Below are 13,898 nucleotides of genomic sequence, written 5' to 3'. Positions count from 1 at the left end.
GTTAAATGACAGATAGGGGTATGAGCAGTACATACAGTAGTGCAAAGGCAATACAGTAGTGCAAGGATATATGAAATGTAAGTTTTACAGAGTATGCAGTACAAGGTTTGTTTACAGTATGTACAGTAAAAAAAAGTTAAACAAAGTGACCAGTGAAAGTGCAGTCATCAGTGCAGTGGTGACCACGTAGAGAAGAGAGTCCTCGGGGTCCTCAGGAAAAAGAGGCGCTGGTGAGCATTCTTCACCAGATTGGAGCAGTTGGTTGTCAAGGTTATGTCCTGTGAGATGTGGATCCCCAGGAATTTAAAGCTGGTCACACGTTCAACCACCGCACCGTTGATGTGGATGGGTAGATGAGTGTCAGCATTCTACGTGAAGTCCACAATGAACAACAAGCCTTAAGACTTCAAATTTAATTTCAAATTTCAAATTTAATCAGTCTTCACATCCCATCCTGGTTGCCAAGTTTGTCATGGAAATTATTCATCTGATGGCGAATAAAGGCGAATAATTCTGAGAAGAAATTAGGGGTTCTCTTAAGAGGGTCTGTACCGCATCAGTAGCTGGGAAGAACAGACAAAAGATACAGACAGGCAGTCTAATTTATGTGCTAAAAGTGATAAACCCCCACAAATAGTACAGCTTGAGTTTATAAGCACGGATAAAACCAAACCACCGACAGTTACCACACCTGTAACCATAGCATTAACAACTGCCGTGAGTACAACCACAGACAAGGCAAAGATGAGAGGTGAACAAATCATTTTATTCTCAGACACACAAGTAGCGTTCATGAGGAAGAACACCTCTTTAACGAAAAGTACTGCCGTATGTATTTTTGGCTCAGTGGTACCAGTATAAGTTACCATGGCGACAGAGTGAGATCAGAAGTGACTCAGACCAACTCGGACTTGAACTTTGCCATAGCTGATTAACCCCTTAATCGTGCTTCGTAGTACAGGACTCTCTCGGAAGACAAGGGAAGTCTCCCAAAAACCCAAGGAAGAAACCAACTTTAAAATAAGCAACATTTTAGTAACTTTTACATTTTACTGACCCCATCATGAGGAACACGTGTTGTGATTGTGACTTTTGATATGCCACACCTGTGCAGGAGATGGATTATCTTGACAAAGGACAAATGCTATCCAACATCAATAAATACTAATGTAATGTAACTAATAATGTTTAAACAAATTGAAAATAATGGCTGCAAAATAAAAGTATTTCAAATATTTCACATATTTTTTACAGTAGTAGATTAAGTCGTCTGCTTGAAAAATGGGTGCAATAAATTATTTATCACTTAAAATTCACTCCACTTTACAATTTTATTTATATCTTTATTCATAATTTTGTCTGGGCCATTTTCATTTATTTTACTCGTTACATCAAGAATCAAAAGCAATGTGTCCGTTCGATTGAATATTGAGTAAAGAATGACTACTTTGTCAGTTTCAACTTATTTCAGAAAATAGTTATTTGATTTTATTACATGTATATACTGTATGTTAATGCATAAACTGTTTTGTGAAGCAGGTGAATTGGACCTTTGCAGCCCTCTAACACAAGGGCAACGTTTAATGGGCATCAACATAGAATATTCATCCACACATTGTATGACTTTACTATACATGGAACAGAGGGATTCATTGTCAAATAGCACAAAAACAAGACATCAGCCCTATACGTAAAATGAACAGTGGTTTAGTTTAGATCATCACCACCAACATTCCAAATCCCCAAAGTACGAATGGAGCATCCTCAGATTGCCAGATAACATGTGGAACATGGTCCACATACAGAGCACACACATATTTGGTTAATCGTTGCATTAAGAGGTCATACCTGTCTTTAAGCACTCTAAGGTTCATCATACATTGCATTGGTTTGACTCAGAATCATCACATTCTAAAAACACATACATCAACTGCCAGCATCAATAAAAGTCAAATACAAATCAATAAAATTCCATGAAGTCTATTGCTTTTCATTGCCCACAGTCCATTTAGGGAATTAACTACCACCACTGGATTTGTTCGACTTTCTCCCAGTGCATGGTCATCATTCCATTTTCGTTAACCAATAATAGGTGCAGGTACACATTTACAGCAAGTCACAACTCCTGATTCAAAAGAACTTTAATGGTGAGAGTGAGCAAGAAGAGGAGAGGAGCACGTTTTCAACATGTGGGTGGATTTTACCTCAAGAACGTGTCCTTTGTTTATGGATTGGCTAATGTGATAGTGCTGACCAACCAGATAGCATTCCATTCTGCAAGCATTCCCACAAGAATGCAAAATTTCAGAAGAGGAGAGGTGACATCCAGCATTGATTAGAATTATGCCACAAAGTGATGTAAGGCATGGCCGTGTAATAGTAATGCTGTTTGGCACAGAGCAGTAACTTGTTACTATTCCAGTCTATTACAGTGATAAAAATCAATGAGCTCTTCTGGCTCAGAAAAGGTGCGACAAGCTAACACATGCTGTGATTGTGCATTTAAAGTGGGGTACATGATAAACAGCGACCTTGGGACAGCTTCAGAAGATACAACCGATGATATAACAACGCCTTCCTGTATATGTCTGACTCTCACTCTGGAGATCCTGTTCCTTCGTGTTTAAGGATAATATCACAATTATCATGTGGTCACGAGTTAAGCAATGACATTTGTATTTTCAATGGATGTTACCGCTCCTCTTCTGTACAGAACGCACAAGATAACATGCTAATGCAAAGTAAACATGGGGTCAAAATGACAAAATCATGTTCGACTTCCCACAAGGCTGCTTTGTTCCATTACACAAATATGTTTGCCAAGCTAAGCTTTATATTACAGTTGGTTGCGTTGAACTTGTTTGAAGTTTTATTTTCACCTTGCTTTGACTCAGTTTCCTTGTTACACTGCAGGCAAACACTAGAGCCCGACATTGTTTGTTGCACTGCAGCGATGCATTTAACCCATCACAACCTGGAACAAAATAGCACATTTGTACTTAAACTGAATGTCGATGAAGTTTGAAGTGTGCTTCAACCTTCCTCCTTAAACATTTCAAAACATTTGGCTTTCAATAGGGAGAAATCATGGGTAATAACATTTTTTAAGGCTTTTTCTATTGAAGCAGTCCTGAATATGAACACTGACAAGACACCAAGACGGTCAAATATTGAGTTGCCAAACAGCAGTGACGTCTGTATGGAGAGACATTCACACACTTTACAGTCCAAATGGAAAGCAAAGGTTTGAATCAATGGAGCCCTGGAGCGGTGACGCTGGTGGCAATTCAATATTTTGGCCAGGTGGACAAATGTGACTTCACTCAGCTGTTCCTTTTCCTCATTAAAGCACAAACATTCGGTCAGCTTAGGTTCACAAAAACACATCTTTCAGTTTATGATTATTAATTCCCAGACAGCTAGTTGATGGTGGAAAGCTCCTCTGTGTTTAGTTCTGATCTCATTATCACAGAGGAGACGCATGTTATCTTACTCAAGTGACATCATTTCACAGAAAACGTTGTTGACTTGTAAAAATGTGCCCGTTTCACACAAAGAGGAATGGAAACAGAACTAATGCGGAAATGCACAACAAAACCAATAAATAGACCCCCAAACAGAGAATAAACAATCTCAAATAAACAACAGCTGCAGGCTTGACTATATTGTAATCCCACCAAATGATACATAAGGTGCTAATATAAGTGAGTCATTGTGACCATGTAACAAGATTGTTGTTTCATACAATACATACATACGACGGACAATTCCACTTTCATTCCCCAAAGCTTCTAAATATCAATCTATAAAACTACTGTAAAGCAGGAAGTGAAGGCAGTGACTTGGGACAGACGCCAAGTACAACCGTGATCCCAGTCACTCTCAGCTAACAGTCTTTGGTAAAGCAGGCAAACCGAGGCCTCAGAACTGAGTATAAAAAAAACATTTGGACAGAATCCCTGAACAGCGTTGTGTCACTTCAAGTGTCAGCGAAACACAACTCAATTCGAACATAAGCGGAAACGTGTGTGGCTTAGAGGGGGGTGTACAATTCAAGAGTTGTGGTTTGGAAGGATAAGAGCCCTTGGTAAAAACAGTAGGCATGCTGGTGCAAAAGACTGCTGCTGGTTTTATTGAGAAGGAATGTATATGATGCCGATATGTAGAGTGAAGAAATCCCGCGGCAGGTCCACTGGTGTAAAAAGACGAGTAGGAATAGTCCGAATCGTTTATGTCCCATAGTCATGCGTGAGCGGAGAGTAGAAAGGTACCATGGAAAAGCATCAGATAAAGTGAAAACCTGCAGAACACAAAGCAGCAGCTCCTACAAAGACATTCAGCTCCTTTAAATTATTCGTTCTGTAATGTAATGGCTGTGGTTAGGAATCATTTGATGAACAGCGTGGCCTTGTTAGGAGCAGTTTTCCATCTTGCAGGATCATTTTTGATATCCACTCATTGCTGAAACTCAGCACTGGGTCTGGGTTTCGTGGAGGTCTAGGATAAAAAGCCAAGGTCTGAGGTGTTCATCTCTTTCCTGACTTCATGTAGGACGGGATGGCTCCTCGCGCTGTAAGGCCTTCAAAGCGTTTATAGGTGTAGTTGATGAAGACCCAGTCCTTGTTCTTCAGGTCTGCCTCGGTCTGGTTGGACACCTGGGCAGCTGAATGAGGAAGATTGATATTATCTCAATTGCAGCACAATACAGGCATAAAATTGAGGTTTTCTGCCAAATTAATTCATGTGCTCTCGCTCTGGGTGAATCCTACATGTGTAATGTCATGTAATGGGCCGTGTTTGATTGTCGTATGTAGCTTGCTATATGTATGTACACCTTATTTCATCTGACTAACATGCGAGTTAACAGAATTGTAAACATCTTAAAGATGTCTGGAGTACAGTTTTACTAAATGCATGCAGGGTTAAAGTGTGGAAGCCCATTTCCACCAGTGAAAGAGAAAAAGACAGCTTTGAAAATAAAAATGCTGCGTTGACAAAATGATAAAAAATAATATTAATAATGATAAAAAGTCAAAACGATCTCTTTGCAGGAGACAACATGTACATTTTGTAAGTTAGAATTTCAGCTTTTTATCTCATAATTCAATCTTTTCTCATAATTTTCGTTTTTAAGAGCAGTGTTTTTCAAATCAAGGGTTCGTTTTTCAAGTAATTAAGTAGTTACGGTTTTCTTTTCTGGTGGAAATGGGCTTCCATTCAAAAATGTAAAATGGAAGATACCTGTTGGTTGGAGGATGTCTGAGTCAGGGAATTCATCAAAGTTCGAGGTGTCGTCAATGCTTTTGATCTCTATGGGTATAGCTGCAGGCCGCTCTCTGGAGGGAACAAGAGCCACATGAAACACATTATTTAAGATCTAGAAGAAATAGAAATTGCTGTGACTGTGTGCATCCCTGTGAATGACATTCATGCTAGCTACATACTAGCCACCCACCTGATGTGGTCATAGTCCACGCCCTCAAAGAAGGCGTTTGACTTGATTTCCTCCACGCTGGCAGCACCGACCCTGTGCTCCTCCTCACAGCAGAACCTAGACATGACATTTTTAGAATACAAATTAACTATTTTTTGCATATTCTTATCACAGCTAAAATCTAAAGAATCATGATAAATAAATATGCTATAGTTCATCCTTAAATCTACACTATTAAAGAAGCATTAACCTTAACCTGATAGACACACTTAATATAATCATGAGAAGGTACATCTGTGATAAGGTTCTACCTTAGGATGAGATCTTTGGCCTTCTCCGATATAGGCACTTCGGGAGGAAAGATCAGCGTCTCCCGCCAGTTCATGACTTTTCTGTAGGTCTCCTGCGGCGTCTCGGAGCAGAATGGGGGATATCCTGTAGACGTCACAGACCACAGCAACAAACGGGTCAATCCTCAGCTACACATTACAAGTTCCTGTGTGCTTACTTCTCTCCTTCGTCTTCCTCCCCACATTTTTGCTTAGCCAGAATATAATTTACAGAGTCCCCAGCATGAAAATAAAAAAGTGGTCCGCAAATACCTATCAGCATCTCATACATGATGACTCCCAGACTCCACCAGTCACACAGCTTGTTGTAGCCGTTCTGCATGAAAACCTCGGGAGCGATGTAATCTGGGGTTCCAACTGTGGAGAAGGCCTGAGAGAAAAGAGAGGAGCACGGAAGGGAGGAAGAAGAGGTGAGAGACAGTTCATTGAGAGCACTTTTCAATAATCTTAACGTCAGTTAATACACCATGCATGTAGATTTCTACACTATGCATACAGATTGTATCCTCATAATCGTAATTGGGAAAGGGCAAAGGACCGCTTCGACTTGATACTTGTGATCTTTTCTACATTAGATCCTGTCAGTACAGCCACACAGTGAGGTAACAGAGTAGGAGAGGCTGAGGCAAAGGGTCCCAATGTATGGATGTGTGGCTTCTATGACAAAACGAGTAGGAGCAGCCATCCCCAAATTTAAGAAAGACGCAGCCCAATCTGAAAATCTTCTTTGGCCCACCCACACCTTTAATCACAACCCTGATCAACACACAGGACTAAGATGAAGTACTTCCCTATATATTTTTAATTTCATAAACAAAACAACTGGGCTTACGGGGATGCAGTGCAGTAACTAATCTAGCCACGTAAATGTAAAAATTTGTAAAGCAACACACAAACATTCCCGACCCATCAGGGGGCCGAAGCCGAAACCCATAGAAGCCTGGCAAAAGCATTTGGATGGAAACCTAGCAACAGAGTCACAAGACAAAAGGTATCCTTTCTACAGCTTTATCCTTAGACCCACCAGCTGGCGTCTGTTCCTCTTCCACGTCTCTGCTTTCCTCTTGGAGTTCATGTTTTGGAAGGCTGTGTAGACATTATATTTGTATTTTAGAATGCTGTTGCCCTACTTTATCTCTTCCATAGCAAATACTTCAGTTTAACATTCCAGCATTTGCGTTCTATCTACAAAACGTTTTTGCTGAATGAAAATGGCAAACACATTCAACAGTACAGTTAGATGCAATCTACATGTCAAATGGTAAAAGTGAAACAAAGGGAGGTGCCTGACTTTGCTTACTGAGGTCACTAGGCAGGCTGTGGCTGAGGTTCTTGTAGAACTCCGTCCGATGAGCTCTCTTAAGCCCAGTGCACAATCCAAAATCCGACAGCTTCACGTGACCCTGAAACACAACACAAACCATTAATTCTCTACGCCAGTGTTTTTCAACCGGGATGCCGCGGTGCCGGGTCTTTCAAGAATTTTTCTGGAGTTGTATGACTAAAGAACATGCTTATATAAAGATGTTTAGCATGCTGTATGCTGCCCTAAATCACCAATAGACTGAACTGAATGTGTAAATAGGTGATGTCTCCTTCATTGCATGCTCACCCTGGAGTCCAGCAGCAGATTATCTGGCTTGATGTCTCTGTGGATGAAGCCCAGCTGATGGATCGAGTCGATGGCCAGCACCGTCTCTGCTATGTAGAACTGGGTGGCCTCTTCTGTCAGTGTGTCTTTCTTCATTAGGAGAGTCATCATGTCTCCTGCAAGGCCAGAATATAGACATATACTCAGGAATCCTCCCATCCCTAGATGACCTGCCCCATATAGATATCCCCACATTTCATTTTTATTAAATAAATGCATTAGGTACAGTCCTTACTTATTTCAGAAAATCTAAGATTTAGTTATGGCATCAAACAAGACTGATGGACTGCTGCATTCCTACAGTTGACAAACCATTCATGGCCATATTACCATTTCTGCAGTTACAGAAATTAATTTCATTCATTAGATAATCAAGTGTGTATCTCTTTATGAAGTACTTTATGAAGTCATTATATAGTTTAAAAGGATGCATTTAAGTGCATGGGCCTCTGTGTTTGTATGTATAAAGCTTTCACAACCCCATAATGCTTTAGGGGACCTCTATCTGACATTTAGATGAGGATGTACAGTGTTTAGGATATTTCATTTTCCAGAAAAGACCTAGAAAACACATTTTTAAAAATCTACCACTTTGTCAGCATTTTCATGTGTGTTAGAAGTCATGGTTATAGGATGAGCATGATGAGCAATATTACCTCCAGGAAGGAACTCCATAATGAGGTAGAGGTTCATCTTATCCTGGAAGCTGTAGAACATCTTGACCACCCAGAGGCTGTCTGCCTCCACCAGGATGTCCCGCTCAGCACGAATATGACCCACCTAGCAAACACACATTACTGTTCCACCATTCTCAATGCCGTTTAATATGATCTTCTTGAAAACTTTTCTCCTCACCTGTTCTTTCTCCAGCATATCAGCCTTGCGGAGAATCTTCATGGCATACACATGGCCGGTGTCTTTCTTCTGTACCAGACGAACCTGAAAGCAAACGGTACTGCTCATTCCAAGGATTGGCAGCAGGTGCGCCCTTGAATGTTTGTTAAGTCCTACAGTAAGCCCAAACCTGGCTTTTGGCTGTTGTTAATGTTTATTTTATGAGATTTTTCAGAAGAGGGGAAGTTTTAGAGCCATAGTGCCAGGAAGCAGCAGCAAATGGCTGCAGAAGTGTTTTCTCTGTCAATCTTGTCAGTTGAAGAGCACAATAAGGGGAAATACTTCAACAAAACGTTGTTGGTCATACAGTGACATACTGTGAATGTGATATTAGGTTTGTTTGCTTTGTCTAAATGGAAAAACAAAAATAAACTTGTACATGTATTTTTGACTTGTCTTTTTTGTTATTGGTTACCCCACAGGGCAACACTTTCTGGCTATGCTAGTGCTTCATATCGGGAAACTATTTACACCTTATTTAAAAAGATTCTATACCTCTCCAAAAGCTCCTCTCCCAATAACCTTCAGGGATTCAAAGTCCTCAAGGCCGAGTCGTGTGCGTTTCAGACGGAGGAACTCCGTCTCCTTTCTTGCATGTTGAGAACGTCGGATACGTTTCTGTAGAGCAGAGACAGCATTATTTTCTTTAGACAAATAAGTTAAGGCAAAATCAGGATTCTCCATTATACAACTCACAACAGTCAACTTTTCAAAAAACACTCAAAATTGTTTTTAATGTTTATAGGTAGATTGGGATTGGGAGGAGCTGAGCCAGCCAATCTGCTCAATATTGCTCATCTCCGCTTCATTTTGTCCTCAAAACCCCCTTTGTCCTGCAATCATCTGCATCTGTTTGGATGACCCTGCCACACCTGTGCCAAGAGGGAAACCCCAATGAAGCCAGGGAAACATCATAAAACCTTGAGACCCGTTGGTGTTGGCTGTGAATGAGTGGTCAGGTCATTGCTGTGGTAGAGTGGCCAGTTGATTTTGTTTTGTTTTTGCATTTGTGTTCCTTAGCTTAGTAATCAGTTCATAGTTTTAAGCCATTTGGGCCACAATGTTTAGGATATCACATGAGGTTGACCACATGATCAGATAACATCTAAATTGGTTTCGACTGTTGGGAGAAATTAGCTGCTGATCTAGAGGGAATAGCATCTTCCACTTTCAGGGTGCACCCAATATAATTAGTTGTCCATCCTGACTCCATTGCAATGAAAGAAGAGAGGGAATCCACACACCCATACCAATTCCCAGAGCCTGTATCCATATTAACCGAGTGTCCCTTTCCACTTCTCTAGCCAAGTCCGTCACTGCTGTAGTGTAGTGTTATCTGCGCCGCCCATTCGCCCTCTGCTGGGACCACACTTAAGTGACTCCACTGCATTAAGGATACCACTACCACCATACTGGATTACCAGTGGTATCTGGCTTTAAAGCCCTTAAATTCAAGGTGATCAACAGATGGTGGTGGCTGATTTCCTAGACATGCTTGGCAGCAGACGGACAGAAAGAGACCAACTGGACAGCTATATTTGAGTGGCCTTTTAATTTTAAGCCCCTTTGCTCTATTCAAGTTAGTGAGTTTTGTCTGTCTTTCCTCCATCTGCCCTGTATGTATGACCTCAGTCTGTGGAGATAGGTTACCTCTCCTCCTACACTATCACCCTGTACACCGGCGTGCCACAAGGCTGTGTTCTGAGCCCTCTCTATTGAAGACAAACAAACCCCAACACAGATAATACATTACATAGCTTGTTTTTGTGATTGAAAATGTTGAATTGTTGTCTGTGAGATGAAATTGTTTTGAGTTAAATAAGTACAAAATGATCAGTTTTTATAAAGGAATCTGGTCTCAGAACAGGCCAGAGAACATCTGTGATTGACACATACCTCTTCGTCAGCCAGACCCTCTTGATCCATCACTTTCTCCAGCTTTTGCTGCCTGAAAAATATGTAGTGCAATCATTAGACACAAACAATCATTGGATACAATAATAACAAAACATGTATTTTCCTGCTGGCCAATGAACACATGCCCCATTATGTTCTGTCAATGTTTTAATTTATCCAACAAAAATGAATATGCACTATTTTGACGCCAAGCACACAGCAATGAACAAACTAGTTTTATTCAGAGCCGAGTTACACCTACATAAGAAACTATTTGAGCCCATGACCTGCTTACTGTGAGGCAAAAGTGCTCACCACTGAACTACTGTGCTGCCCTAAAGAAGCTAAAACGCTATAATATTAATAATTGGACTTGACAACTTTAACTATATTAAGTGGTCCTGACACACACACACACACACACACACACACACACACACACACACACACACACACACACACACACACACACACACACACACACACACACACACACACACACACACACACACACACACACACACACACACACACACACACACGCGCGCGATAGGAGAGATACAGTATTAGTACTTATACTCTTTGATATTAATAATTGACCCATTTGGCCTACAGTGAAAATTCTTTCTCCCTCAACTCCCTTCAGTTCACATGCATCAACCAACAAGGCTAATGCTGTTCTTCATCATACATCAGACAGGATTCAACACACTATATTGCTAATATTGCTATCAAAATAAAATAAAATAAAAACAATAACTTTAATAAATGAAAGTCCTCGGGGAACCACCCCTGTTTTAAAAGTGGTAAAAGATAGCAGATAATTCACCTAAGCCTCAAAGATTAATACATCTTACTGATCAATATAAAAATATGGAATCAATTACTTAAATGGGAACAATTTAAGGATAAGTTTTGCGCTAGAAATCAGTCTGGAAGGGTGAGACTTGACGTGGCAGAGGTTGAATCATAACAACATTCATAACAAACAAATTCAGACACTTCTGTTATAATCACAGAGCCAGCAGTAACAGGAAAAATGAGGCGATACACAGATCTTCCCTGAACTCATTTATTCTACCTCTGGATCTTAAGTGAGGTCACATTACGTTGAGCCTGTCACGTGACCACTAGCTTCATGTATTCCATGCTGTACTACCTGCCTCTTCAGCTCTACACAAATCTGTTCAACCACCAAAAATGGCAAAATGTGCTGAAAAGGGACAGGTTTGCATGTATGAATCATAATTAAAGGTCGGCCCCCAAGTACAGTTCAAAAGGCTGTGATTATTTGCTGTTGCTTAGCGCAAAGTACTCCCTATGACATTTTTCATTTTTGGCACAGATAAGTTGCCTAGCTGTGCCAAAAATGAATATTCTTTCATCTTGGCTGGATAATCACAGTTGTCCAGAGGAATAGGCAAGCACAGAGAGTTGGCTATGAAAAAAGAGGCTAAGTACGTTGACTGGCTTAACTCCATAGCTACCATAGTTCATTTAACATGAAGTGTAGGTCAAACTACTGAATAGCAATTTGTTCTACTTTGTCGTCATAATGAATGCGTATTTGAGAACTGGTACAGAAGGGCCTATCACTACCGTCAACTGGAAGTAAGAATTTGATGTAATCCTCCTACCTCATCTCTCTCTCCTCGTGTTGAGCAATGAGGTTACTATAAAAGTTCTCCAGGGTCACTTTGGCCATTGTGACCCTCTCCCTGGTGTGGTTACTCATGGAGGAGCATGAGCTCTGGCCCGTCATCGCCATGCTTTACCTGCAAGAAAACACAGCAGAAGACTGTCTTCAGTACAATACAACCCATTTTAGCCGTCTCCACAGCAACTGCATGTCCCTACACTACACGGTGACAGTGTGAGTGGTTGGGCAATATGATCAAAATGTATTCGTTATATTTTTGTATGCTTCGGCATTATTCAATATAGATCTCGATTCGGGATATTAACCGACAATCATTTACGCAGTTTCATGAATTGTCTGCGTGGCATGGATGCTGTTTCAGGCCATAATGTAGAACGTTTGTTAAGCATTCACACAGGGCTTTGACTTCATAAAATTCCGTGTCTATACCACAGATTGCTGTGTGTGTGTGTGTTTCCTTAAAGTGCTGCTGTTTACATTTACACTCTTTACACATGGCCACCGATTGTTAGAAGGTGAATTCATATATAGTTGTGTGTCCCTTGTTTGTGGAGTCGACTGCTTTAGCCATGCTTACGTATGTCCAACAATCTCACCAAACTATTGCTTATTATATTTAATATATTTAAGTTTTGGGGTTCGGATAAAATCATCTGTCGGTGACCCCTACTTCGGAATTTAGATGTGACTCCTTCAAACACAATCTATTGCTCAGGTTAATCATGGACAACAACGTCAACAAATGAATTTGCTATCCAAAGATGGTGATTTGAAAGTACAGTATATTCGGTCAACAAGCACCGAGTTATCCTGCCGACACTCAAACACATGCATGATATTATTTATTAGTCATTATCAAAGAACTTTAACCAAACATTATGTAAAATTATTGACAGTTCATGATATAATTTTACATTCAGAACGTAAATGAAGAGTTAAGGGCTGGTTTAACTTTATATAAGTTACGAAATACGCGATGCTCAACAATTGTCACAGAAGTTTAACAACACAGTTGGCAAAGTCAAACAGCTACCTTAGCATTGTTGCTATATCGTTGAAGTTGGACGACTCTTACGGCAAACAATTATGGTTTACAGCAATGTGATTCATTAGTGACGTTTTTCAGCTACATATACAACTTTTGGGTAGCATACGTTAGGTTACACTCCTTAACAGCTGTTACCTGCTAATAGTTGTTAGCATGTTATTTGTCAAGTACGGCGAAGAATGTGCAAGTAAAACGCCAAAGTCGTGTTCAAACTTAATGGCGCGCTTTGTGACAGCCTAGTGCCAGTTATGAAGGTTTAATGGTGAAAGTCACAGGAAAAGTGGATTTTACAGCGAACTTCCACGACTGAAATGGCTAAATGAAAAGTTAGCTGGTAAAGGTTAGCTACTTTTCGTCACAAATACTCCACTAGGCTTATTCGGGGACAAACTCCAACATAAAGTAGCGCACATGTAGTTGTATTTAGTATCGTAATGAATTAAATGGTGGTCCGTTCCTGCGCCTTCGGTCTTGGTTACTTTATATGTTCTTTGTTCGCTTACCTTGATCGGAGATGAAGATCTTGCTCTCTTCTTCTACTGTAGTGAGCGTGGATGCATTACCTTAACTTTACACCGAGATCTCCACCTCGTGGCCAACATCTCCCAGCACCCTGGCTTGGAAAAGCGCTACAGAGGCACCACAGACTGCAAACGGTTAAGTGTAATAAACCCATTTGTATTTCAAAACTTGCAGGACAAACATGGTTTGTATAAATGGAGTACCTGCAGGTGAGATATTATTTCAGCAGGATCTTTGGATAATACACAAAAAGACTAAAGAAACAGAACATTCCTATGACATTCTATCATATATAATGTATTCTTGACAACAGTAACAACAGCCCTGAGGAGATAGGAGGGGGACTTCTCCACACTGACAGTACGATGAAGAGAGCCAGGTTCTGCTTAGTCCATCGGGGATTCAGCTTGAGGATCGCCGAGGATCGCCGGATGATCGCCGGA

At 40.6% G+C, this 13,898-nt stretch overlaps 1 protein-coding gene across 2 annotated transcripts; it reads right to left on the bottom strand.

Annotated features, from left to right (window-relative positions):
* Positions 1–3,128: 3,128 nt before the first annotated feature.
* LOC143012840 (serine/threonine-protein kinase 38) lies at positions 3,129–13,530 on the bottom strand. Of its 2 annotated transcripts, none has more exons than XM_076166166.1 (14): positions 13,437–13,530; positions 11,863–12,000; positions 10,226–10,277; positions 8,825–8,947; positions 8,291–8,374; positions 8,092–8,215; positions 7,397–7,551; positions 7,076–7,187; positions 6,809–6,870; positions 6,037–6,154; positions 5,746–5,869; positions 5,456–5,551; positions 5,242–5,336; positions 3,129–4,663 (listed from the first exon to the last, which is right to left on the bottom strand). In XM_076166166.1, exons 2-14 carry the CDS (start codon positions 11,991–11,993, stop codon positions 4,527–4,529), a joined length of 1,413 nt encoding a protein of 470 aa, XP_076022281.1. In that variant the 5' UTR covers positions 11,994–12,000; positions 13,437–13,530; the 3' UTR covers positions 3,129–4,526. The 2 variants fall into 2 exon arrangements, with proteins under 2 accessions (XP_076022281.1, XP_076022282.1); XM_076166167.1 differs by having other exon boundaries at positions 7,085–7,187.
* Between the last annotated feature and the right edge of the window lie 368 nt (positions 13,531–13,898).

Source organism: Genypterus blacodes, unplaced genomic scaffold (assembly GCF_046128005.1).
Source record: "Genypterus blacodes isolate CSIRO-AG114 ecotype Tasmania unplaced genomic scaffold, CSIRO-AGI_Gbla_v1 ptg000156l_1, whole genome shotgun sequence".
Taxonomy (NCBI): Eukaryota; Metazoa; Chordata; class Actinopteri; order Ophidiiformes; family Ophidiidae; genus Genypterus; species Genypterus blacodes.
This window is presented reverse-complemented; position numbering and strand designations above follow the sequence as displayed.